The sequence below is a fragment of the Psammomys obesus genome, unplaced genomic scaffold (assembly GCF_907164565.1).
Source record: "Psammomys obesus unplaced genomic scaffold, mPsaObe1.curated_primary_1811, whole genome shotgun sequence".
Lineage (NCBI taxonomy): Eukaryota > Metazoa > Chordata > Mammalia > Rodentia > Muridae > Psammomys > Psammomys obesus.
The window spans coordinates 8458848-8486811 of NW_026590663.1; the positions used below are offsets into that span (position 1 = coordinate 8458848).

The window sequence follows — 27964 nt, forward strand, 5'->3', positions numbered from 1 at the left end:
CACAGCAGCAGGCTCCCGGTCTGGAAGCAGAGCCCTGCACACAGCAGGTCCCTCACAGAAGCGTTACCTGTGTGACTAGTGGCTGGAGCAAGGCCGCAGACCCCTTGCCCACACAGCGAACAGCAAAGCGCAGGCATCTGCAGCAACGCTCCACGATGCGATTGTCAGCTCGGTGCTTGTTCAGGGTCTCAGACAAGACTGGCCATATCTGAAGAGTTAGCGCAGGGGAAAAGAGGCACATCAACCAGCAGCTGAGAAAACAGCCCTAAACGGGTGACATCTGACTTGCTTTAAATTAAAGAAATACAGTTATTAGAGCTAGTCCTACACCATAGCCCAGATGGGCCTTCAGCTCTACGAGGCCCACACTGGCCTCAAACCTGCGATTTTCCTGCATCAGCCTCCTAAGTTACTGGGATTACAGCATACATTATTATACCTGTCTGATTTAGATAAGATTTTCCTTATAGGAGTACACATGGCCTAATTCAGGCAGTATATACATATATATTTGCAGGTTCGTGTATTACTAAAACCCAATTGCTTCTTGAAAAAAACACAGTGACTATTTAGAACAAGACACCAACTCTAACTTTATAAAAACCAGATACACATTTTCCTAAATTTCAGGCTTCCTTTGTGAGGATAAAAACGAGTCACAGAGGAAAAAATATTTAAAGGTAGCTCCAGGAAAGTGGAAGACAAACAAAAGGACTGGGATTATAATCAATATTATCTGCTACACTGAACAACTAAGGATGTCTAGTATTTATGTAACTTGTAGAGTCGACAATGCACCTGTAAAAAACCATGACTGGCTGCAGAGACAGCACAGCAGGAAAGGCACTTGCCTCCAAAACTCATGACTGAGCCCAATCCCTGAGCACACAGCAAGAGGGAAGAATCAAGTCCTGCAGGCTGTCCTCTGCACACAGACACAGTTCATAAAACAAACAAGCAAGCAATCTAACAAGCAAAAACCCCAATCCAGGAGAGATGGTGCATGTCTTTAATACGTACTTGGGAGGCAGAGGCAGGTGGATCTCCGTGAGTTCAAGGCCAGCCTGGTCTACAAGGCAAGTTCCAGGATAATCAAGGCTATATAGAAAAATCCTATCTCAAAAAACCAAAAAAAAAAAACAAACAAAAACTCCATGCCTCTTGATCCTATTATCTTGAGCGAATAAAAAAAAAAAATTACATAGTTAATGCCATTATATTTGACAAAAAGACTGTGCTAGCATTGATGAGGCCTCCTAGCAATTAGTTAATCTTAGAAGTGCTACTTCTTTGGACTTTTTGTGAATTTCCCAAACATTTTATCATCAGGCCTAAAGCTAACAATCACACCAACAACTTAGGTCTCCATATTCCAGGAAAGAGCTGTCTCCTTTGAGGTCCCCAAAGCCTTAAAGGGAGAAGACAAGAGCATCTGTTAGTACTTACTTCCTGGATGACTTTTTGGCATGGATGAGTCTGTCCATTTTCTACAATAGGATTGGTGTGTCTGGGAATAGAGAAAAGCCCCAAACAGTGAAAGAAAAGTTTAACTGAGAACCCAGATCACACTCTCTGCTCATGAAATCAGGTGGTAGAGTCCTTTACTTACATCAACATACTTTTCTTCCAGCCCATGCAAGCAAAAACCAACATAACTGAAGCCACTCCCCCCGCCCCGACCCCCCAACACAAACATGAAACTGCCACTAAACTTCCACTAGAACAAACAAATTCCAAGCAACTCTGGCTATCTGGGTGCAGGACAGGCATGACTACTTTTCCTACCCCTGAGCGTTGGAACACATCTTAGATCTCAGCACTTGGAGGCAGACACAAGCAGACCTCTGTAACTCTGAGGTCAGCCTGGTCTATATACCAAGTTCTAGGCCAGGCAAGGCCACATCCTAAAGAAGGAAGGAAGGAAGGAGGGAGGGAGGGAGGGAGGGAGGGAGGGAGGGAGGGAGGAAGGAAGGAAGGAAGGAAGGAAGGAAGGAAGGAAGGAAGGAAGGAAAGGCAAAAGGCTCCAAGAACCGAATTTTACTAAGAGGTTTACCATTGTTCTAGGTTGAACCTATGACATATATCATGGATGCACAGAAAAAACGGTCAAACCCAACTAGTCCGTCTGGTTCTTCACAGCACTAATTTAAAGAAAAGCCAGGGAAACAGCATAATTAAGTATCAACTTGAAGTTACTCATTAGTTTTTAAGACGTTTAACAGGAACATCATAAATTTCTTTGTTTATATCTCTGTAGATGTTCTTTCATTCACCACAAAATAAAAGCTATTGTTATGCCAGGTGTGGTGGCACACACCTTTAATTCCAGCACTCAGGAGGTGGAGGCACTGTGGATCTCTTCTGAGACCAAAGTCAGCCTGGTCTACAGAGCCAGGGCTACACAAAGAAACCCCAGGCTTGAAAAAAATGCAAACAAACGCCAATCAATAAAAGTTACTGTCAGTAGACCTGTACAAGAGTCTCCTAGCTATAGAGAGAAGTGTTGCATTCAGTCCCAGAAAAACGCTTGATGGTAATAGCCAATAAGCAAAAACAATGCCCACACAGGCTTCTATGCAACCATTACTTTGATATACTAATTGTTTACGAGTCTAACAAGCTTATAAACTATGCTTTTCAGTGAAATTTTGGTCACCATTACTCAACTGTCCTTTTAATCCCAGCTTCCCAGCTCCTCTCGAATGCAAAGGATCTATTTTACCCAGCACTGAAGAGAGCGCATTAAATCTCAGACTGCGATGGCGTACAGCACCGATTCTAAGAGTAGAGCCCCGCAATAGCAGGGAGAAGCAGCAGAATTACCTAAGAACTTACTAGAATGCAACTGTTCACATCTTACCAGTGAGTCAAGGAATCAAGACTGGGAAAGAGAAGCTAACAATCCATTTTGAAAAGCTTCCAGGGGAATCTGGTACACACTGAAGCTTGAGAATCACTGAACTAACGACCACAGTGATGGTGATGATGATGATGGCGTGTTGTGTGTGTGTGTGTATGTGTGTGATGTGTATAGCCCCGTGAGGTCAGAGGCAGGATCTTACTATGTAGCCTACCCTCGCCCTCAGACCTGCTATTTAAGAGGGAAGACCTTCAAGTTCTCGTAGCCTCCACCTCCCAAGAGCTGGGATTATAAGCCTATACCACCACTGCTGGCTTGCTTATGTTGGTGTTTCATTTGTACTTTTAACTCTAAAAAGGAATCCAGATAGTCCCTCCTTACCTAAATATTACTGCCAGGCGATCTAAGAACACAGTGGGATCTGAAGACAAGCCATTGCTGGGCTCCTGAGACAACAGCTGGAGACACAGAGACATTGACACACACAGACGGTTAGCAATACTGCAACAGACATCCTTACATATCAAGCCTTGCTGGAACTGCTTATTTCTCTAAGAGGATCCAAAAAATTACTCAGATGTTACACATTTTTTATTTGAAAATTACTTTCCTCCTCCTTTTTGTACCCTGGATTAGACTGCTTATTAGTGTATTACTATCTGATCACTGGGATAAAGTGATATTGATTTTTTTCTTCATTTTATTATGACTAAGATAATGTCTATAGTTGGGTACTTGGGAGGCAGAGGTAGGTGGAGCTTTGAATCTGAGGCCAGCCAGGTCTACAAAGTGAGTTCTGGGACAGCTAGGGCTGGACAGAGAAACCCTGTCTTGAAAAACAACAACAAAAAAAAGCATATCTACAATAGAAACTGTGCATTGTTACTTTATACTTAACATATGTAACATTTATACATAGCTTTAAAATATTTTCTAAGTGTATGAGTGTTTGGTCTGTATGTATTTAAGTATGTCGCGTGTGAGCCTGGTGCCCAAGGAGAGCAAAGCAGGTACTGAAAACTGAACACCAGTCTCCTACAAGAACAGCAAGTGCTCTCAATCTCTGAGCTACCTTTCCAGTCCCTAAAAGTATGTTTAAAAAAAAAATTGTGAGGCGCTGGGAGGGGCAGGTAAGTGCCATGGAATACATGTGGGTGTCACAGAACACCCTGTGGGAGTCAGTTCTTCTTGGTTCTGCCATGTGGGTCCTGGGCATTAAGTGCAGGCCCTCGAGTTTGGTGGCAAGCCCCATTTTGTTTTCAGTTTTAGGTAAGGTCTTCCTCTGCAGCCCAGGCCAACTTCTACGTCCTAGCAATCTCCCTGCCTCGGTACCTGACTAGTGGGATTATAGGCAGGCATCACCACACTCTACTTCTGTTTAGCTTTATACACTATAAAGTGTTAGGATTATTACCGCTGTAAAGTATGTTTTAAGCAAACTGTCTCCTTTTCCCTACAATTCCGTAAATACTGCTAGCAGCGTAGACCATTACAGATGAACCTCAGGATCACCACAGCATGCTTTAACACTTAGTGTTTTAATGCTTTAAAAGTTAGTGTCTCTACTGTTTCTGCACTACAAGTGCACTTGGAGAAGACATGACAGCTTTAACGTGTTCTTCATCAAACTATGGTAGACTACAATTGTTTCTCCTTGAGACGAAGTCTCACTGTGTAGCTGAGGCTAACCTTGAACTCACGATCCTCTTGCCTCATCTTTCCCCACCCAGAGTCGGGATTCCAGGTGTGTGCCAGCACTCCTGGTTTCTAGGATATGGTTTACTTGCTAAAGTACATGATCGTCCCACACTGGACCCTCTCAATGGTTATCACTGATGCAGAGAATCTACTGGTTTTCAACTGTCATGTGCCACACCAACAAGGCTTTGGTCAACGAGAGACTACATGTAAAAAATCACTTTATGTAAGGAATTTGAAAACCTTTTAACACATACAGAATTCACAGCTACTCCAGCAGTGTGCAATGTTTACTTCTATTGTGTGTGAAACATCTGCCGTGACTGTTACTGATGTGTCCGCTACACTATTATTACTTTTACTTTGGTTGTATTTGTTTGTCTTGAGGAATTCTAGTCCAGGCTGCCTAGAATTCAGTATGTAGTACAGCTGGCCTCAAAATCCTGCTCTTACTGAATCAGCCTCTCAAGGGCAGGGTGGAATGTCTGGCCATATCATTATCTTAAAGCATACACACTCAGAAAAAAGAAGTTGCTATGGTAACAGCAACCTTATTACCAGCGCTTGCTATCTCTTGCTCTGCACCAAGAGGTCATGTCAAGTGACTGTCCTAAAGCTTCTGGGCTTGTGTAACACAGTACCACAATTGCCTAACAATGTCTTTTTCAGACTTTCCTTGCTGCAAATGAACATTCAACTGGCCATTTCTTAATATGCAGATACTCAAAATTACTGATTTTAATACATTTCAGTTCATTCTCTCATCTTTTAAACATATAGAACCAACTTGTAAATCAGAATTGCAACTTTTCTTTCTGAACATCTAAGTGTATATTTGTTTCATCCATCACTTATCCAGGCTCACCTTCTTCAACGCCATAACCTGAACAGAACATAACTCACTAAGACATTCCGTAATCTTATCCAAAGGTAGTCTTGCTAGGACCAGAGCTGTTCCTAAAAAACAAAATGACTCAAATGAAGAGCATAATGGCTGAATTGAGGTAATTAAATTAGTTGATCTACAGTAAACACATTAACAGAATTCTTTTAAAAAGATTAGCACTGTTTTAAGAACTATAACATTTCTTGTGTATATTAGAAGAATTCAGGCTGATTTTCACATTGATATAACTCACAGTTTACTCATTTCTTCTTCGTAGCAAATGCAAGTGTGTTTAATCTGAACGTGTTGCCTCTGCCCCAAACCTATAGCTATGCTATACAAGCACATGGCATGCATGTGAAATAACTTGAAAGGCTCAAGTCTTGCTAAGGAAACAATGTATGGACACATGCTAAACCCTCCCACAGAACAGAACAGCCACCTCCACCATCCCATCACACTGATAACCCTGAGCCCGGGTAAAGAGAATGCTACTCACCTTTTAGCAAGCCCACAGCAGCTTCGGGAGACAGCATGAAAGAATCAAGGGAGTGGGCAATTTCTAGGAGTCCATTAAAGTGCTGAGCCATATGATCCCGACAAACTGAACAAATGTTATGAATGGCTTTAGCTGCAGCAGAAGCAAGAGGCTTTTCACACAGGCCTTTCATCAAATAGCCCAATACAGGGTCTAAAAAAGAAAGCCAAATACAGATCATATATCTGAAACTCAAGAAAAAGCATAGTTATTGCAACAAAGGTTTACAAATTTTTCAAAAGTAACTCATAAAATGAAATCTATTAAAACACTCTAAGCCTGAGTATGAAAACACCACAAAATTCACCAGCTGTTGACACATGCTTTTAATGCTTGCACCTGGCGCCAGGCGAAGCGGTGCACGCCTGTGATCCCAACACTCTAGGGAAAGAGGCAGGCAGGTCTCTGAGTTTGAAGCCAGCCTGGTCTACCAAGTGAGTCCAGGACACCAAAGCTACTACACAGAAAACCCTTGTCTCCAAGAAAATACAACAAAAATCCTAGCACTTGGGAGCAAGGTGGGCTGCGCCTGAGTGTGAAGCCAGCTGGTCTATGTAATGAATTCTAGACCAGCCATGGCTACAGAGTGAGACCTTGTCTCCAAAGAAACAACAACGGCTGGACTGCTCTTCCTGAGGACGCAAGCTCAACCCAGCACCTACAGGGCAGTTCACTGTAGCTCCAGTTCCAGGGGACCAGACACCCTCACACAAACAACCATGCAGGGAAAACAGCACGGCACATGAAATAAATATTAAAAACAACAACCAAACCAAAACGAGCCACTAATCTGGCGCTGATCTCACTGTGTGGTGTCAGGAGGCGCTGAGCTCCGCTTTGTCATTCAACTTTGTTGTAACCAAGACTGCTCCCTCCAGCCCCACAGGTTCAGGCAGCACTTGAAAACCACCGACTGAGTGGATGGTCGGCCGTTAGGAGCATGCCTGCTCTTCTGGAAGGCCTGACTTCAGTTCCCAGCACCCCCACTGAGAAGCTCACAACTGCCTGCAACTCCAGCTCCAGAGGGATCTGATGGCTCTGGTCTTTGTAGGCACGTGCACGCCTCTGCACTCAATAGCCACACTGTTACACGCTAAAACAGCAGCATGCAAATACATCTTTAACACTTAAAATACTTATGTGCGTGTGCGCGTGTGTGTGTGCATGTTCATGTGTGTGCGCACGCATGTGTAGCCCTGCAGCTGACACTGGGTGTCCTGTCACTCTCCCCTTTATTTATTAAGGCAGACACTCTTGACTGGACACAGAGCTTGCTGATTGTTTTACCAGCCAACCTGCCCGTGAGACACTGTCTCTGCCACCCTGGTACTGGGATTTCTGTTGGTCACTTCACCTGTCCAGCCCTCAAGTTTGCAGGACAAGTGCTTTACCATAAACCCCTTCCCAAATCCCATCCATATTCCCTTCTAAGTGAAAGAATTTACTATTGTCCCTTTTTTACCAAAGGGACCTGCTCCAACGGTGCTGGCTGCGCAGGTTTACTTGTCGAGTCAATTCTACTCTTCTTAACCTTTGCTGCGGGTAAAAGCATGTTTTTGTTTTAATCCCAAGGGTGGGATGTGGGACTGATTCAACAGCACAGACTGTCCACAGCACAGACTGTTTGCCTCATGCAGCTTCTGAGAGGAGCTCCTGGCCAGCTGCAGATAGTTTAAATCTGAGAACGCTGGAGAGAGAATAAATGCCAGGGCCCAGAGAGCATAAGAGTGGGAGAAAGAACAAAGCTGCTCCTGCTTCCCCTCTGCTGCTCCTGGTTGCTGTTGTGAGACGAGAAGTAGGAGATCTCCTTAAACGAGGACTGGACTGGAACCCAACGACCCTGACCAGCAGGAAGCAGCTAAGTAAGAGAACTTTGCCCTCTCTCCCACTAACCCTTTCCCTCTCCTACCTGGTGCTGGGGTGTTGGAAGGGAGTGGGATCGAGTAGGGAGAAAAAGAAATGTAAATAAAGTTTTTAAAAAAGTATACCTACATACCTTTCTTTATTAAATCATACTTCTTTTATTAATATTAAATTATATTTAATATTAAATATTAAACTATATTTAATATTAACTTATATTTAATATTAAATATTAAACTATATTTAATATTAAATATTAAACCCAACCAACCAACCAAGCTGGGTGATGGTGGTGCATGCCTTTAATCTCAGTACTCTGAAGGCAACGGCAGGTGGATCTCTGAGTTTCCAGACAGCCAGGGCTACTCAGAGAAACCCTGCCTCAAAAACAAGCAAGCAAAGAAAAAATATTAAACATGCTATATGGGCATAAGATCATTTTCATGATAACCATGAAAAAAACAAAAATCCTGAAGGAATCAAAAGGATGCTGTTTCAAAACGCAATTAAAATAGCTATCTTGGACTGAGACTGTAGCTTAGTCATACCATGTTTAGGTAGCATATGCACGGCCCTGGAATGGATCCTTGGTATACAGCGTAGAATAGCTGATCCTCTTCCCCAAAAGCCAGTTGGTTAAGACCCTCAGAAGACTGAGAATCTGAAACAGCTGCCCCTAAAGCTCCAGTATTGTAGGCTTTGGCTCTCAAATGAAACATCAGCAATTTTGATTATTTTTTGAGTAAATATTAACACATTTATTTACTGCTGATGTACAAATGTGGATGAGATACTGTAAGTAGGTGTTGAACTTTGCTGCTTACTAGACATGACAAGCATACAATGGCACCACTTTTGCTTCTTGGTAGAAAAATGGTTCAGAAAGAAAACCTAGTGTTTAAATAGCTATGGAAACTGGAAATGTAAGAATTAGAAAACGGGAAATTGGGGGCTGGGGAGAAGGCGCAGAGGGTAGAGTGCTTGCTGCCAGGTGCAGTGATCAGCAATCCCTAGAACCTACAGGAAGGCGGACACAGCAGAGCCCACCTGCGGCCTAGGGCTGGAGACAAGAGGAACGTGCTGCTCACCACCCAGCCCCTGCCGCACTACCTAAACGGCAAGCACCGGGCAAGCACCGTCACTGGAGACCACACGAGAGGGTGAGAGGGAGAGGAGAGGCCTTCAGAAGCCTGACTCTGGCTCCCAGACACCGCCCGCACGCACGCCCGCACGCGTGTGTGTGAACTGAATGCACCTATCACAAGCTTCACAAACAAATTGAGAAAAAGAAACGTGTTTATTTTTGTAGCATATTATTTGCAAACATTCACAAATTTGGGAACACGGAGACTTGTCAGAACCAACCTCTTTTGAATATCAAGAATCTGATGCGTACTTTTCTGGGTGGATGTTTTTGTTTTCTCTGGGTCTTGGCGTCTCCCTGCAAGATGAGTGTGCGGGGATAGACACTGCGAGTCTAACTCCAACCCTCAAGCTTCATTGTGGTTTATATTTATTTTGAGCAATTCTTCGCTTTGACATAAAACATCTACTTAACAGAAACCCCTTCTCCTTCCTTTAGTCTACTGGATTCTGGTCAGCTCATACATGTACCAGAGTCTGACAGACACAGAGATGTTTGTGCTTTCAGAAAAAGTAGTTCAACCCCACAAGCGTTACCAACTAAGCGACTTACAGGACAATTACTCTAGGAGAAGAAAGAGAAAATCACGTGCAAGAGGAGAAGACACCAGAGCCAGCTCCGGAGACAGCAGAGGTGGAGCTCACACTCACCCAGAAACTGGGGGTTGCGGTCGACCACTTCGCTCATCTCTCCGACCAGCTCGATGCTGGTGTACCGCACAGCTGTGTGCACAGTCTCTGGGAGCCGGACAACTCCCTCCAGCACCTCCACCAGGGTAGGATTGTTCTCCCTGAGGGGGAAAGCAAGTACTTACAGTTACTGTCTGCAGGGGATGTGGTGGTCAAGAAATAGGCTGCCCGGAAACCTCACCCTGCCTACAGGGCTTCTAAGTAAATGACTGTTCAAGGTGCTGGCTGTTCTTCAGACAAGGGTTTTGGTTTCTTGCTTTCTTGAGCTGCTAAGAATGTGCTCTACCACTTAGGCACATTCCCCAGCGCTAAATATTTTCCAAATCTTCAAAAAAGAAACAAGAAGAAAATGAAAACACATCAATATTCCAGAAGAAGTACACTGCTCCTTCTTCTGAATGACATGAAGTATCTATGGACATATGCTATCAAAAAGAGTTATCTGCAACTGGAAAGTCAGGTATTTGCTGAAGGCAAATGTCATCCTGTAAAGACTCTCACCCATTCCCTACTGCAGCACTAGAACAGTACCTGGCACATAGTGGGCACTCGAGAAACACTGCGATGCTTTCATGAACGAGTGAACAAACAACTCGCCCAGACCCCTTCGACTAGCTGCTATCCTAAAGAGATCTCCTATGGCTAGATACTGCAACCCTACAGAGCAAAGAAGAGGTGGGCCAGCTCACTAACTGAGAGAACCAAGAAAGGAAGCTGCAGGAGCCCAGAGGGTGCCCTGATTTGGAACGAGAAGGAAAAATAAAATTAACCACACACTTTCCACAGGTCTGTGAATTTATCACCCCTCACCCGCCTACCAAACTGTGTTAAAAAACAGAGAATGGAAGATGCTCCCAGGTAGAATTTAATCCAGAAATGAAGATGTTTAAAAATGAAGATATCCAGGATTACATGCGCACCCTATCAATTACTAGGCTTATTACAGTCTTTAAATGGACGAAAAACGGAAACAAAAGCCCTATACCCACATGCTTGTTTGAAGCGAGGGTAAACAAGAATTGATGTCTCAGTCACGTCGTAAACGTCCTGCGGACACAGCCCGCCGTGGGAGAGCAGCTGCCTACCCTTTTACATCAACGTCCGCTGGGTATGGTAGCAATCAATGCCTTTGGTAATCCTCAGACCATCAAAGACACCAAATGGTTTAAGAGCAAATACTACAGTAATTAAGAAGCAGAACTTCTATTAGAAAAAAAAAATAGGCCTAATCATCTCCTTAAGCACTCTTAGGTTGAAAATGTCTCAGAGTTCACAGACGAGGCCCTTTAAGGCAGCTAATAAAGAGAGACTGTGCTTTCAACAGGTACCATCTGCCTTCACCATCTTTCCAATCAAGGTCCTAAACAGAGTTAGAATATAAGAAGCTGATCAAAATCCAATGTAACTTGACAAGGTTATTACATCAATGTATAAACTCAGGACACAAGCAAACTGTTTAAAAACCCTGTCATAAATTTAATTTTTCATGCTAAACAATTATAATTCAAATTTAAATAATTTAAAATTTCTCAATGGCAATATCAAAAGTAACATGTGTCATTTAGATTATCTATTCTTCTAGGTGAAATGGTACCAATGCTCTGCTTCTGAAACAATAGATTCCTTAAGACAGAGAAAGAGAACAATGTAATTAAACATCTTAAGGATAACTTATCCAAGGTCACAAAAACAGGAGACCCAAATTAATACCTATCCTATTGTTTTTAAGCAAATACTGACAACTTAACACTCTAACAAATTCCTTGATCACACCCACTGTCACAAAGGAGACACTGAAGGGGAAAAAAAAAAAAAAACACCTCAGTAAAAATTCCTAGCATCAAAAGTAAAAAAACCTTAATTCTAGGAACTAATTAAAATACGGCACCAGCAATGCAGGCTACCTGCACTAGACTGAAGCTGGAAGGCTAGAGAGCAGCATAGAAGTTGTAAGACTTTCCAGCAATATAGCATAGAGAAACATGGTATAAATCTCCTTTCTCTTGATATTTTAAGAGTTCCCAACAAAAGGCTTAATGACACTCACGGATCAACACTCTTTGCTATAGCAGCCATGATAAAGAGAACGGCTTCTGTCACCTCCCAGGGTGGGTTGCCTTCTTTCAGAGTAGAATACAACTAGAGAAGAAGAGGTGGATTATGGATCCATTAAAGAAAAAACAGAATTCCAAACATAAAACAAAAAAATATTAGTTCAAAGAAATCCAACTCTTTTTTTCTAAACCCAGTTATTGCTCAGAGCCGGCCAAGAACAGTACTTTCACGTTTTGTATCCTCACTAACTAGACGTGACTGCTTTAGTACCTAAAATAAATGTATTAGAACCCCAAGAGTTTATCAAGATTATCATGTAGCCCAGAAAACGGATACTATGAAAGAAATGAAACATTAACGTCTGCTGGTATTAGGTGCAGATCCATAGGTCTCCTTACAGCACAGACTCTGCCTGTCATCTGCTCTACCTTTCATCACTGCATCAACCATCATGCCAGTTACAGTCAAGCAAGTGCTTAGAAGGCTCTACACAACAGCATATCCAAGCACAATTCTTTTGAAAGCAAATTTCTGTAGTCAAAAAGAGCCACAAAGAAAGCAAAATAAAAACTCTCTTGCATGGCATCACAGAACTTTTGATGTAGTATATAGATATTTATATTATTTCCCAATTTCAGTGAATGATTTGGCTAGCTTGCTTGCTTTCATTTTTGCTAAAGAACATCTTCTGGACCTGGAGCTCCAAAGAACACATCTTGGCAACATTGACAGTTTATATAAATTTGTAAACTTAACTTGACAACTTAAAAATTGTAAACTGTAAAGTCAAAATTGAAGTCAAAGATACAAAGCCAGTGAGAAAAAAGTTGAAATCTGAGTGTAGATCATTTGTCCACTGAATTAGCTTCCTAAGAATCTCCAACTCTGCAGAGAAGATTCAAATTCATGGACATTTCCTAGGTAACGTTACACATACATTTATATACACGTGAACCTGTCTTCCCATTTTCTTAAGTTAGTTTGCTGTGGCTACAACACAGCATCCAAACTGTCACATCAGAGTTCATTAGGGTCTGCTCCAGCAATACAAAAACACCCAAAACTCTAACATTATGTGATGTGGAATGATGATAATGACTACAAGCTTACAAGGAAAAAGGTCACTCACTGATCGCCAGGAAACCACAGGACTAGGCCTCTTTTTTATGAGTATATCCACTTCTGGGATGAAACTGCACAAGACTCTAACTGTGACTGTGGAAATTCGATGTGACTAGAGTTGCCAGGACTAAAGCAGGAAAACCTGCCCGTTTTTCCCAGTGGGCCCCCATCTCTGCACGTTTCCTGGAGATCCATGTTTCTCAGCTGTACACATGGGACAGCTCTCATCAGTAAGAGCAACAGAGTAAGCGTGACTGAACTTGTCTGTGCACTACAACTGCTTTACCAGCCCTAAGCGAACCCTGCCACTATATGCCAGGCAATGTGCTAGGCACCCACATATCACCTATCTCATCTGGCCACCGAGCTTGGGAAAAAGATGGACCATCTACAGGAGGTACAGAAGCTGGATAAACACAGCCAATGCGATCGCTAAAACTGGCCCAAGAATGAACACACCTGAGCAAAACACTCCATAGACCCGATCAGGAAAATCAAGTCCTTCACCAGGTCCGACACTCTCATCCGAAACTCCCCGAAGTCATCAGTCTCTTCAGGGACTCCCTCCTGAAATTCAAAAGCGCGTATCATTTGTTAAAAGCCACCGGAGCTGTCAATGCCCTATACCAATTCCACTCAGCAGTTAAATGCCAAGGAAACACAGCACAAAGCCATAGGCTGGGAGCACACTGCTGAGTCAGCAGTGAGCACCCCACTTCCCTGAGAAATGCCTCACGTTATGTCTGACTGTGTTTGTCCATTCTGCTGTTCAATTACACATCTTGTTTGCTTCTAAGAAAATCACAGCAGTGAGACGTGATTGTCAAGATGCAGTAAAAGTCGCACGCCTATCTAGAAAAGGTCAGCTCCTTAACATTGAATAAATCTGACACTTTCTTCTTCAAAATCTTAAAACAATATAACAAAAATTTTAAAATCTAAATTCTTCCCATCCTAATGCATTTCTCAAAACAAAAGAGTTACCAATTAATTCTGAGACAGTTAAAGGCACCCTTGAAATCTTCGGTTATGAATTCCTAGAAACATCCCTCAGTACCACTGAGAACTGTTCCTCTAGTTCAGCCTCCTTTTTTTTTTAGGATGAACAAACTCACATGGAAAAATAATGAGCAAGTGAGGGCTTCCTGATGAAATAATAAATAAAATCCAAAAGTACTATAAACTTTCAAGTTTAAAAAACTATTTGCAACACACAAACAACAACAAAAGCTGCTTGCAAGGGACCTGGTGCCACAGAACTAGCAAGAGCAGAGAGTCCACTCAGACAAGGGCTGCTCATGTGGGAGATTCCCAGCAAACATGCCATTACATCTAGGGATCCTTAGTTTAGAAAAATTCAGCAAGTCAGATTTAATTTTATAAGCAATTAAGTTTTACTCCAGGGCCTAGACCAAAGCCACCCAAAAACCAGGCAGAGAAGGTGGAAGAGTTTTCCAATGAACTAGTTCATGTGTTTGTATGTTTTCTTCTAAGCAAATGCCTAGATATTGTGTTTTAAATTATAAGTAAATAAAAAATATATATACACACGAAGGGAAATGAAAAGTCTCAACATCCTTACATAATTTTTTCTATTAGTTTTTACCTAACCACATACCCTACACTATCAAAAATCAAGTATAAACCTAGTGCATACCCGTAATCACAACAATCAGGAGTCTGGGAACTGGAGTTTAAAACTGTCTTCACTACATATCAAAACCCTGTCTCAAACAAAACAAAACCAAGGATAAGGCCAGGTGTGGTGGCACACGCCTTTAGTCCCAATGCCTGGCAGGCAGAGGCAGGTGATCACTTGAGCTGGAGGCCTGTCTGATCTAAATAGGAATTCTAGGCTAGCCAGCACTGCACAGCGGACCCTGTCTCAAAGCACAACAAAACAAAAAAACAAGCAAACCACCAAGGACATGGAATGTAGCTCAGCATGAGCACAGGCTTGGCGTGATCAAGGCCCAGATTTAGTCCCTAACATCACAAGAAAACAAAAAAGCTCAGGCAAAGAGTACAGGATGTGACACTCCAATTTTTACCACTCATGCCAATAGAAGTGGTAACTATAGAAGCTATCACTCCTACTTGCTGTGTTGTAGGTCATCAGGTTGCTGGACATAGTTAATCACTTTCTACACATATAACACGCACACCCTGCTTTGTGCAAAGCAATGCCTATTCTTTCATAACATCATTTACAGCAAACTCCTAGGTCAGGAGCGCTAGGCCTACGTAGGCCTAGTTTTATTATACTAGTAGTGACTTCTTCACTGTACATGGAAGTGAGAAAATCTTGACGATTGTTGGATCTACCGCCTATCCCCCCCTCGCCCCCCAGTTTTTCAGGCTAGGACTGACAGGTGGAGATTTAAAGGAGAAAAAGGTACTCACATGGTCTGGTTCTAACTGGCAGTGTCGAGCCAAGGCATGAAGCAGCCTCTGAATGTACGCTTTGAAGATGCTGTGAATAACCTCATCATTGGTTTTGTACAAATGTTCTCCAAGTCGGTACCAAAAGTTAAAGGAAATTTCTACTACCTGTTAGGTAAGAAAGGGGATGGTTTATTTGTACAGAAAAGGAACAGAGAAAACAACAGCTTCGTTGCTACTCACCACCCAGGGATACACTAGTCCACAATGGTTACGCAGTTAGTGAGGAAGCCACCTTGCCTACGGGAGTATAGATCTGTCATGCTACCTCTTAAATACCTTCCCAAAGTACTCTCAACATCCACCTCACATGACTGGCTTTGCATTCTCTATTTCTATTTGGGAAAACTTTTCCCAAAGCATATTAGGTTCTATGGAGAACACAAATCTTCTAAGGCACAGTTTCTCTACAGTTCTGCTCCTATCACAGTATTTCTCCCCAGGTGAACCAATTGTACCACACGGGATTTTAAACACTTGCCCCCACTTCCTGAGACAAGTCTTATGGAGTCAAGGCTAGCTTCAAACACCCCGCTCTCCTGCCTCTCCTGCTCAAGTCCAGCCCTCGTGTGGCTGTTGTCATGGACATGAACGATGGCTGGAACAAACGGAAGTTCAGTCCCAGCTTCTAGACAGCGCCACTTCAGAAGTGACCGCTCTAGCGTCCTGGTTTACCCAATCTAGACTCCTCGGGAGACTCTATGGACAAGGACCACAGGGACGAGAAAGAGCAAGCACGGAAAACGGGCCTACTGTTGCTCCTTTCCACTAAGGATCCAAAGGAAAGCTGTTTAAAATTATGCCAAACCAAGAGCACTTCTTTATCTTTCGAGACTGGGTTTCTTTGTGAAGTTCTGGCTGGCCTGGAACTCAAAGATCTGCCTGCCTCTTTCTCCTGAGTGCTGGGATTCAAGGCATGTGCCAAGACAGCCTAGCTATTTTTTTTTTTTTCTTTTAAAGTAAACTTGATTTAAAGGCTTATTTTTTTATGTAGGGGCTGGGGAGAAAGGGAGAAATGAGTACACATGAGTGTGGGTGCCCAAAGATGTCAGAGGTATTAGCTCCCATTGGTGCTGGAGTCACAGGTGGTTGTAAACCAACAGACATGGGCGTTGGAGACTGAGCTCAGGTCCTCCGAAGAGCAGCGTGCTCATAGCTACTAGACAACTTTCCTTAATTATTTCTCAAGTGATAGCAGGAGGCAGAATCTCTGAACTAGATGAGGAGCTCTCTAGAAGTCTAGGAAAAGTCTCCATCTCTTACTCACCTTTACGTGATCTGTGCGGCTGCCAGCCTGCGTGTGTCTGCGCACTGTGTGTGTGCAGTGCGCACCCAGAAAAGGGTGGACTAGAGCCACAGCTGCATAACTGGGGCCCTTGAGAAGAACAGCCAGTTTAACCCTGACCTCTCTCTCCAACCCCTAAAATCTAGGAAATTTATAAGCTGGTCACAGTAGCACATGCCTGTTGTCTGAGCACCTGGGAGACGAAGCCAGGCTCCACATCAGGCCAGCCCGCCAGCCACCAATCCACCTGGTCTACAGACAAAGCGCAACAAAAACAAACAAATCCAAGGGCTGGCTGGGATGTAGCTTGGTGGTACCAACTTGCCTAACATGTGCAAGGCCCTGAGAGAGATCCTTAGCACCAGAAGGGGTAGGGTGAAGGAGAGTAAAGAATATCATTATTTTGGTAAATATAGCCCAGGCTAGCCTGGTGCTCACAATGTAGCCCATGTTGGCCTCAATCTCATGGAGATCCTCCTTGCCTTTGCTTCCCGAGTGCTGCGATTAAAGACACATGCCACCATGCTCAGTTAAGAATTATTTATTTATCTGTTTGTTTGTTTAAGACAGAATTTCTCTGTATAGCCTTGGCTGTCCTGGAACTAGCTCTGTAGGTATCTTGGGGGGTCGGAGAGGTGGGGGTGCACAGTGGAAAGGTAACAAATAATTTTCTTTCTGATAGATACTCTGGGGTACCAACAATCAACCTTGACAATCAAGTAAGAAAATAGAAAAGAATACAAAACAGCAACCCACACCCAATTCTTAAAAATATCTCAAGTTTATGAGCTGGGCATGGTGGCGCACTCCTGTAATCCCAGCACTCTGGGAAGATGAGGCAGGCAGAGTTCTAGGCCATCCTGGTCTACAGAGTGAGTCCAGGACAGCCAGGGCTACACAGAGAAACCCTGTCTTGAAAAAAAAAAAGAAAACAAAAAATAAAACAATCCCATGTATGGGGTCATTAAGCTGGCTTGCTGGGTAAAGGTACTTGAACCAACACAGCAGCAGGAGAGAGCTGACTGCACAACACTGCCTTGTTTCGCATTCACACTGGAGCGTGTGCTGCGCTCCAACCCCATATACGGATAATAAAGTTGAAAACCAATTCCAATCAGATGCAAGTCCCAGGTCCCGTGAATTAAAAGCAAGGCTGAAGCACAGCAGCCCTAACCCGGCAGACCTTACCTCATACTGAGGGTGGCCTGCACAGATGAGGAGCAGCTCCAAAGTCCGCAGGTCTCCCAGCCCCTGGCCTGGAGTACAAACAATTTTTTCCAGGAAAGTTTCACAGAGTTCAGTGAAGACGCGGCAGTAGTTGAGAACTCTGTGGGAGTGGAATGAGAGTAACAGGTCAAGAATCTGGGCCTACACACTGACAATCGAATGAACAAGGGGTCCCGCCTGAGGGCGCTCAGTGGGTGTGCAGCATGGGCGTCATGGTGTCTGTGGCAAACGCCTGTGCTCAGGTCACTCACACCTGCACAGAAGAGCATGAGATGGCAAGCCCACTGTATTCTCTGTTACATTTGTGAATAAAAATGTCAAATTCAGGTGCTGGAGCGATGGCTCGGTAGTGAAGAGCACCTGCTTGCTGGAGGACTTGAGTGTAATTTCCAGCACCCTTATCAGGTGGCTCACAACCTTCTCCAACTCCAGCTCCAGGGGATCCAATGCCTGCTTTTCCGGCATGCCTGCATTCATTCATGTGCACACAGATACACACACAATTAAAAAACAAAGTAAGATTTAAAGACTCCCCATGAGGTACTTTAAATCACCCATCATTTCGGCTGTGGCTGTGAGACTTGTACCTGTGTGGGCACAGTAAGCACATGTGGATGCACGAGCTCACAGAAGGCAGCTGGACTCACAGCCAGCTGTGCGGGCCCAACGTGGATGCTAAAAGCCAAAGCCCCCTGGAGGAGCAGCACTCATTCCTAACTGCAGAGCCATCTCTCCAGGCCCGACACTAGATGTGTTAAAGTTTACGCCTACTTCCTGTAGTCTCCCCATCCTCAGTGTAAGGGCCGACACAGCCAGGAAGTGGTGGTGCTCCTCTCTGCCTACTCCCTGCAGTCTCCCCATCCTCAGGAAGTGGTGGTGCTCCTCTCTTACACCAAGCTTCCACCCCAGATGCAGGCTCGTGCCATCGACACATGTGCTCACCATTCACCGTCAGAGAACAAGAAATGATCGACGAACTATAAAGATCTGAGAAAGCACCAGGCTGCAGGGAACCCAGAGCTCCAGACTTGAGCAATGACTCACTTGTCTAGATCTTCCCGGGCCACAGACATATGGTAGGCAGTCTCCAAAGTCAGGACTCCCTGGAAAAGCTGCATGGCTAACGGCAAGTTAGTCTCCACATTCTCAATGGCATAGAGAGCCGAGCACACACAGTCTGAAGCGGCTTCGTGTAGGTTAGAGGAAGTCTTATCCTGTTGCTGGGAGACGGAATACAGAAGCAAAAGTCAGAATCAATGTAGTCCAAGGAACACAATTACAAGCTTCTTCTGAAAATCATTTCTTGTTTGTCTTCCGAGACAGGGTGTCCCGTGGCCTGCTGCCCTGAAAGTCACTAGGTAGCAGAAGCTAGCCTCTCGTTCCTCCCGACTCTGCCCACAGTGTAAGACTACAGAGATGCACACCATGTGTTCCCATGTCTGGCTGCTGAGCGTTTACTACAAACAGCCCTGGAACTGTGGGCCAAGACGAGTTCTTCCTTATCCTGCTTCCATTTCCAGACATGCCAAGGAAATGAAGTCTTTATCCCCAATCAGATTCATTTCATATTATTATTACTATTACTATTATTGGTGACAGGGTCTCACTGTGTAGCCTTGGCTGGGATGGAATTCAGTATTCAAACTCAAACTCAGAGGTCCAAAGTATTGGGATGAAAGCTATTATACCACCACACCAGATCTCTTCTGTTTTTAAAAACTTGATTGGAGCTAGCCTTTCTTGGAAACACTGTGGTCTATGTCTCACTCTCCGGAGAACTGGGACCATATGTGTGTGGCCCACGCCCGGCAGTTAGCAGATTATCCCCGGGCTTCTCTGTATACGATTTCCTGCATAGGGAACCGTGTGCTTCTGCCCTAGTCTTATTCTGAAGTCCATTCTTTTTTAAGCACTACTTAAAATGAAAGGGCTCAACAACTCCAAAAGGTTGAGATCTCAGCCAAAGTAAGATCTCAGAATGCCAAAGTTAAGCAGAGGTTCTCAAAACTTCTGGGTTGAAGAAGAGACATAACACTGAAATGGCCAAGTCTCCCAATTTCTCATTCACAATGTTGCATGCTAGTGTATGAGAGAACACAGCATTTGAAAATTTGAAGAAAATAACAATGAACCTAACCAAAACTATGCCTACCAATGTATCAATCAAAAATGAAAACCATATTGTTTCTTGCTAAGTATGGTAGAGCACACTTACAATTCAAGAACTCTGGGAGGACGAGGCCAGAGGACTACCACAAACTCAAGATCACCATGGGGCAGAGTGAGGTCCAAGCCAGCTTTGACTAAGTAAGACCTTGGCTTAAAGAAAAAAAAAAAAAAAAGTTGGGCTGAGTGTGGTGGCTCACATCTGTAATCCCAGCACTTATGAGGCAGAGGCAGGTTGGAGCTCTGAGTTCGAGGCTAGCCTGGTCTGCAAAGCCAAGTCCAGGACAGCCAGGGCTACACAGAGAAACCCTGTCTCAAACAAACAAACAAAAACCCAAAAAGTATAAGCATCATAGGGAAGAGCAAATCTAAAAAGGAACTTTAAAGACGAATCCGCAGGTCCAAGGTGGGGCCACCACGCAGGCGGAGCGGGCACAAGTCAGCACTCACGGGGAGAATGGAAGATCCTGGAGGTTAGCTGGGCCACACAGACAGGGCTGAGCCACACAGGACTCTGCCTCAGAACAATAGCCAAAGTACAGGGAGGGATGCTGCAGGCTTATCTACCCATATAATTTAGTGAGCCATCTCTAACAACAGTAGTAACAGACCTTAGACTCTCTCTACTAAGGTAAAGTTAGGAAAGCTAGCAAATGCAAATCATCCCAATAGGTTCTTAGCTCTCTTTAAAAATATTTTATTTCTTTAAGATTCATTTTTAGGGCTAGAGAACTGGCTCAGAGGTTAAGAACACTTGCTGTTCTTTCAAGGGTCCTGAGTTCAATTCCCAGCAACCACATGGTAGCTCATAACCATCTACAGTAAGCTCTGGTGAGCAGGCAGAATGCTGTATAAATAATAAATAAATCTTAAAAAAAGATTCATTTTTATGTGCATGCGTGTTTTACCTGCATACATTATATACATGGCACATGTGTCTGGTGCCAAGGGAGGCCAGGAGAGTATGTCAGATCCCCCAGAAATGGAGTGGCAGACAGTTGTGAGCTCCCATGTAGGTGTGCTGGGAATCAAACCTGGGTCTTTTGGAAGAGCAGCCTGTGCTCTTAACCATTGCGCCATCTCTCCTCCGCCACCACCAGCACCACCCCTGCTTCTTAAAGTAGCAATAGGAGAGACATTCTATCAGGAAAAGAAGGGCAGGCGGTGGCTTGGGGAGCAAAAGCGTCTGCCGCACAAGCCTGAGAACCAGCTCAGACCCTGCAGAACTGCACTGAAGCACCCCTATGGCAAGATTGCAGACAGACAGCAGAGGCTCCGCAGGGCTAGCGGGCCAGCTGTCCTGGAGTGCGCAGGGCAGCAGTAAACAACGGGAGTGCCTCAAACGCCAGGCGAATGGTGAGGACCCGCACACAGGCCTCTAACATCCACAAGGGTGGTATGGCACGTGCGTGCCTTCACAAAGAAAACACATATACACAAATAGATAATGAAAAACATTTAGTGCTTCCACACCAGCCTGCACAGGGCTAGGATGCTAGGCACTCAACGGTGCCCATGCCCAGCAAAGCGAAGCCCTCACTTAGCTTTGCAGGCCATCTGCACAGAGCACATGCTTGCTTCCGCATGTGCTCTTCTACGTCTCCACTCGGCTTTCTCCCCCCCCCCCCCAAGATGGGGGGTTCTTTAGCCCGGGTTTGCTTCAAATTGGCTAGTTAGCTAAGGATGACTTTGAACTTCTACTCATCTTCCTATCTAGCTCTCATGTGCCAAGATTATAGGCATGTGCCATCAAGTTCAACTCTTTATGTTATTCAGACAAAATTTTTCTCTCAAACCAAACAAACCCTCAAACAAACTAACCCAGAAGGTCAGTTATTAAAATGACAATGGCAGGCACAGCCTTACTTACCAAAACCTCAAAAAGAAGTGCTAATAACTTATTGTTAGCCATGAAGTTACTATCCAGAACTCCCAAGTTAAACCAACTTCCCAAACAGCGGAAGACCTTCATAAACATCTTCTCATCAGTTCCTGCTTTTTCTACACATGTCATCTAAAGAGAAGAAAAATACAGTTAAAAACATCGATCTTTACATTAAGTCACTATCAGAAGCACCATGGCCATAATGACAGCAGAACCAGGCAGACGTAAATTCTTTGTAGGCGCCACTGCTACAGTGGCGCCAGTTACCACATAACTGCCAGTAAAGCGCTACAGTGTGTATCATCTCCTCTTTATAATGGGGACACTGAGGTCCTGAGGTGCTAAAGATCCCCAAACAGACATTAAAAATAACTAAGGTTCACTGGGTGGTGGTACACACCTTTAATTCCAGCATCTCTGTGAGTTCAGAGGCCAGCCTGGTCATCTGCAGAGTGAGTTCCAGGACAGCTAGGGGTGTTAACACAGATAAACAGCGTCCTGAAAACCACCACAGGTTCTTAGTTCCTGCTTATGCTCTAATGTACTCTTATCCATACAACTATGTAAAGTATCCCACTTTTTATCCCCACATAAAAACTCACACTAAGGGGCTGCGAGCGGCTCAGGCAGTAAAGCACTTGTACTCAAGTGTAAGTCCTGAGCCTGAATCCGCAGCAGCCACCTAGCCAGGCTTAGAGGTGCGTCTGTAATCACAGTGCTGGGAAAGGAGAGACCCCTGGGTGCCTGGGGCTTGCTGGCCTCCCGCAGCCTTGCTCAGCCAGTGGGTTGGCCAGACTCAAGAACAAAAACATGGTGGCAAGAGATGGCTTAGCAGGAAAACTTGCTTTGCCCCCTAACATAACTGAGTTAATCCCTGGAACCCACACAGTGAAGGGAGAAGACAGAGTCCTTCAGGCCGTCCTCCGTTCTCATATGTGCCATGGCACTGGAGTGGAGACACAGAAGCACAAACACAGACACAAAAGTAATAAAGAGCTGTTGGGGGAAGGGATTGTGCAAAGATGGTTCAGCAGTGAAGAACATTTGCTGGCCTTGCAGAGGACCCAGGCTCCATCCCAGCACCTAGGGTGGCTCTCAAGCATCTGTCACTCCAGTCCCACAGCCTCTTCAGCCTCAGAGAGCACCAGGTGTGCACATGGCAGACAGACACAACTACAGGCAGAACACCTGGGAGATTTACAGACAGACAGAAATCTTTAAAAGCAAATTGCTCAGTAGCTTAGCATGCGCAGAGACCTTAGGTTCAATTCACAGTAGTAAAAGGAGGGTTTTTATAAGATATAAGTCAGACTAAAACTCACCACTGCCTCTATCTGAGCTGTAGTCAAAGTAAAAGCATAAAGCAACTTCTAGAAAACAATATCTCAAGAGAGATTACAGGCAGCAGGCTAAAAACATCACAACTGCCACAAGGTTCAAGAAACATGGAGGAAAACACTAGATCTAAAATCTGGCAGCTCAACTTCCACAATCAGTTCCATTATACCAAGATAATGCCTCTGAATTCATTGCCTATAATCAACAGATATCAAAGTTTAAAAATTTCAAGCTGGTAGCAACCAGTCTAAAGAATAAAATTTTGGTATTTGTTTAGACAGGAAATATGACCTACACAAGAAAATCCCAGACTCAAAGCATCTAAAATACAATCTGTACTGATGCCTTTTGTGAGACAGTTCCCTCACCATGTGACTGTGACTGGCCTGGAACTCACAGAATCTGCCTGTGTCTGCATCTGCCCCTGGATACACTGTAAGAACTGAAAATGTCACCATCACACCCCTCTGACGCTGAGGACGGGGCCCAGACTTGTGTGTCTGCTCTGGCAACAACATACACAAGCCCAGCCGTGGTGGATGTTTCCTTAGTGCCCTCCAGGCGGTACTGGACTGCTCGTAAAGATGAGAAGTGAAAGTTGTGTGTGCTGCTATACACCCCTCATCCCTGTACAAGAAGAGAGATCAGGGTTTTCCCCTGAGACATCTTGTTCTGTGACCCAGAATGCCTCAAACTCACAATCCTCTGGTTTAGCCTCCCAAGTGTTAGGAGTACAGGTGTGTGCTGTCATGTGCTGTCACATTCGGTAAAAATCATTTTTAAAATCAATTTCTTCCTTTAAGATGACAAATATGGGGGCTGGAGAGATGGCTCAGTGGTTAAGAGCACTGGCTGCTCTTCCAGAGGACCTGAGTTCAATTCCCAGCACCCACGTGGCAGCTCCCAACTGTCTGTAATTCCAGTTCCAGGGTTTCTTACACCTTCACACAGACATACATGCATGCAAAACAGAAATGTACATTTAAAAAAAATGACAAATAGGAGACAGACAGCTATACAAGTATAAAATGAGCTTGCTTACATTTTTCTATTTCTTCTGTCCAAAGAAGGAGCATGTCACTAACAAGTGACCGCTCAAAGTGTGTACTGAACCCTATTAGACACTACAAATTACCCAGCAGAGAGCTCACTAGTGCAGTGCAAGCCCGAAGGATTAGGCTCAATTTCTTCTGAGGACCCTTACTCAGTGGGCTGAGTATGTTAAAGAACAGTCATTGCACTGGTGTGCCTGCAGTCTCAGGCACACCCAGGAAGCTAACTGGGCCCACAGGCTCTACAAACCACAGCTTACACACAAAATGGCTGAAGAGATTGCTCAAGACTGAGGTGAACAGCACTTGCGGCTCTTCTACAGAGCCAGAGTTCAGACACAGGACCCACACCGAGCAGCGGCTCAAGCTGCCTCTGGATGCTAGCTCAGGGGAGCCTCTGTCATCTCCTGACCTCTACTGACACAATGAGGGAGGGACAGGTGTGGTAGCATACTGTAATGCTGCCCCTGAGGCAGAGTCAGGCAGAAGAGCAGAATCAGAAGTTTAGGGTCATCCTCAGCTATTAAGCAAGTGTGAGGCCATCTTAGGATATATGAGACCCTTTAAAAGATGGCTTGCTGGGTGGCTTGAAGATGGATGCTACGCTGACTGATGGCCTGATCCCTGGGACGAACAGGGCAGAAGGAGAAAAATCAACTTGTGCAAGCGATCCTCTGACCTCCACATACATCCTACACTATAGTTATGCATGTTCGCCTCCCCACAATAAATATATCTAATTCAAGAAATTTAAACAAGTGGGTGGCAGTGGTGCATGTCTTTAATCCCAACATCCATTCAGAAGGCAGAAGCAGGCAGATCTCTCAGTTCCAGGCTAGCCTAGACTAAGTGAGTTCCAAGACAGCCAGGGCTACACAGAGAAAGCCTGTCTCAAAAAAAAAACAAAACAACAACAAAAAACCAAAACAACAAAAATTAAAAACAAACAAGAACTGTGGTAGAGCACTTCTAGTATGCACGAGGCCTACTTCAGTCCTCAACACCACAAAATAAAAGAACATATGCTTTCCAAATTATTTGAATATAATTGGTTTTTGTTCTCATTTTCTACAATGCTATTTTCTTTAAAATAAATGACCAACTAAAAATTTAAAGATATTTTCCAAACAGGTTTTAACACCAAACTGAATATAATTTTAAACTAAGTTGGGGTTGCTATATGACATTGCAGAAGTACTAAAACAAATCATTGAAAAATAGCCACATTGCTGAGAAAATAAAGCTAGATAGTAGAAATCTAAAAATGAGCTGGGCTGGAACTATAGTTCTATGATAGAACTATGTTGCCTACTATGTGGAAGGCTTGGGAAAAAAGACCTAAAGATAGGCTAGGTAATTTATTAACACAATCAGGTTCAGGAACCAGCAAACATTTTAAGTTAAGACCAGGCAAAATGTATCAGGTTTTACATGCCATATGGCCTCTGTGAAAACCACCCAGTTCTGCTAAGACATTATGAAATAATACACAGAGATAACATGCAAACCAAAGAGTTCAACTGTGTTCACTACAACTCCCATACTCCCTACCGGCTCATAAGCAAATCTACCCATTCCCAGTCTAAACTACGACAAATTCCAACTCTGCTATTAGCTAATATATAACTAATAAAGTCAAGTCTTCTTTATCTCTTTATTAAAATGTCCACTTTCCTTATCTTTTACCTAGTAAGCTTATATGCACTCCCTTTAGTAGGGTCCTTTATCAATAGCCAATAGCTTTTATATATCATAAGAACTGAGTTCAAGGGCTGGAGAGATGGCTCAGAGGTTAAGAGCACTGGCTGCTCTTCGAGAGGACCTGAGTTCAAATCCCAGCAACCACATGGTGGCTCACAACCATCCCTTAATGAGATCTGGTGCCCTCTTCTGGTGTGCAGGTGTATATGCACACAGAACACTGTATAAATAAATCTTAAAAAAAAAAAAAGGAATTGGGTTCAAGCTCTAAGTAAAGAACACTAAACCCATTCCTATTCCCAAAATAGAGATATCACTCTCACAGGATTACAAAGACTTCTCAAGAAGTACAGACTTAAAAGTATTTTGCAGCATAAAAATATTGTGTAAGCCAGGAGACAGTGGCGCACGCCTTTAGTCCCAGTACTCAGGAGGCAGAGGTAGGCGAATGTCTGTGAGTTTGTGGCCAACTCGGTCTATAGAAAGAGTTCCAGGACAGCCAAGGCTACAGAGAAACCCTGTCTCGAAACAAACCTCCCACACACACACACACCAAAAAACAAAACAAAACAAAAAACAAAAAACAGGTGTTGTATAAATGCCAACCAAAGTAGTATCACGGCCAAGAAAGCTGCTTCACACTATTGCAATCAGGTCACAAAACAACCAAACATGGTTTTTGCCCTTCATCAACACATGACCACTTCACGCTTACCAATAAAGACACCACTGTACTAGAGTAGAAGGCTAAGTCTTCTATAATTTCTGTGCGCCTGTTGGCTCCGATCCGCAAGGAGCGACTGTGCACTTCCTCAGGTAACACTGTAAGGATCTCCAGCAAAAAAGGCAAAGAAGTTACATCATTGCTATATCTGGAACACAAAAGAGGAGGGATGTTTCATGAGTCACTGAGAGCCGGAAAACACACAGTGCTACCTGCCAGAAGAGCCCAGGACAAAAGCAACATCTATTACTAAAAAGAAAATATAATCTTTGCTTTATTTTGTTTTTTGATCTGTCAAGACAGTGTTTCTCTGCATAGCCTGGCTGTCCTGTAACCCACTCTGTAGACCAGGCTGGCTTCCAACTCACAGAGATCCACCTGCCTCTGCCTCCCCAGGGATGGGATTAAAGGCGTGCCACCACCATACCAGCAAATGTTTGTTTCATTGAAAAAAGGTTTTCTGCTTTACACACTGGCCTCCAACTTGTATAGTTGCAGGAAAGAAGGGAAGGACAGAGGGAGGGAGGGAGGAAGGGAGGAAAGAAGGAAGCAGAAAAGGAGGGAGGGAGGGAGGGAAAGAAGGAGGATGGTTTCAGAGGTAGAAAGGAAAGTAAGTTAGTTTTAGTCTCTAGTCTTTATAAATAAAAAGATTTATTTTTTCGTTAGGTAGAAGCAGGTGGATCTCTTGTGAGTTTGGGGCCAGCCTGGTCTACAAAGTGAGTCCAGAACATCCAGAGCTGTCACACAGAGAAACCCTGTCTCAAAACACCAAAAAAAGAAAGAAAAAAGAAAGATTTCTTTTTATTTTAATTGTAAATGTGGGGACTGGTGCACATGAGTCCAGGCGCCCACAGAAGTCAGAAGAGTCAGATGCCCTGGAGCTGGAGTTACGACAGTTGTGAGCTGCCTGATGTGGGTGCGGGGAATCTAACTCAGGTCCTCAGGAAGAGCAGTATATGCCCACAACCACTGAGCCCTCTCTCCTGCCCTCAGTTGGTTAATTTTAAAATATTATGTGTGTGTGTACACACACACACACACACACACACACACACACACACACACACACAGCCAGGTTCTGTATTATCAGAAGCCTCAGTATTAAACAACAATATCTTTCTGACTTTGTAGGTCTGACCAATCACAGTAACTCAATTTAGAAGACAACCAGCAATTTTATGAGGTCTGTCATATGTGGATTCATGAATTTATACTATAAAGAATAAGATGATTTATATATACATACATACATACATACATACATACATACATACATACATACATACATA

At 43.9% G+C, this 27964-nt stretch overlaps 1 protein-coding gene across 2 annotated transcripts in view; it reads right to left on the reverse strand.

The window, feature by feature from the left end:
- Tnpo3 (transportin 3) overlaps window positions 1–27964 on the reverse strand; it is a 75462-nt gene that overhangs the window by 16380 nt on the left and 31118 nt on the right. For both annotated transcript variants that reach the window (XM_055608213.1, XM_055608214.1), the window contains exons 4-16: window positions 26667–26823; window positions 21846–21989; window positions 18854–19029; window positions 17771–17909; window positions 15259–15405; window positions 13315–13422; window positions 11726–11817; window positions 9640–9779; window positions 5944–6135; window positions 5424–5515; window positions 3242–3318; window positions 1447–1507; window positions 68–208 (exon numbers count right to left, since the gene is read on the reverse strand). In XM_055608213.1, the coding sequence (XP_055464188.1) occupies window positions 68–208; window positions 1447–1507; window positions 3242–3318; window positions 5424–5515; window positions 5944–6135; window positions 9640–9779; window positions 11726–11817; window positions 13315–13422; window positions 15259–15405; window positions 17771–17909; window positions 18854–19029; window positions 21846–21989; window positions 26667–26823 (1666 nt within the window). The remainder of the gene's footprint in view (window positions 1–67; window positions 209–1446; window positions 1508–3241; window positions 3319–5423; window positions 5516–5943; window positions 6136–9639; window positions 9780–11725; window positions 11818–13314; window positions 13423–15258; window positions 15406–17770; window positions 17910–18853; window positions 19030–21845; window positions 21990–26666; window positions 26824–27964) is intronic.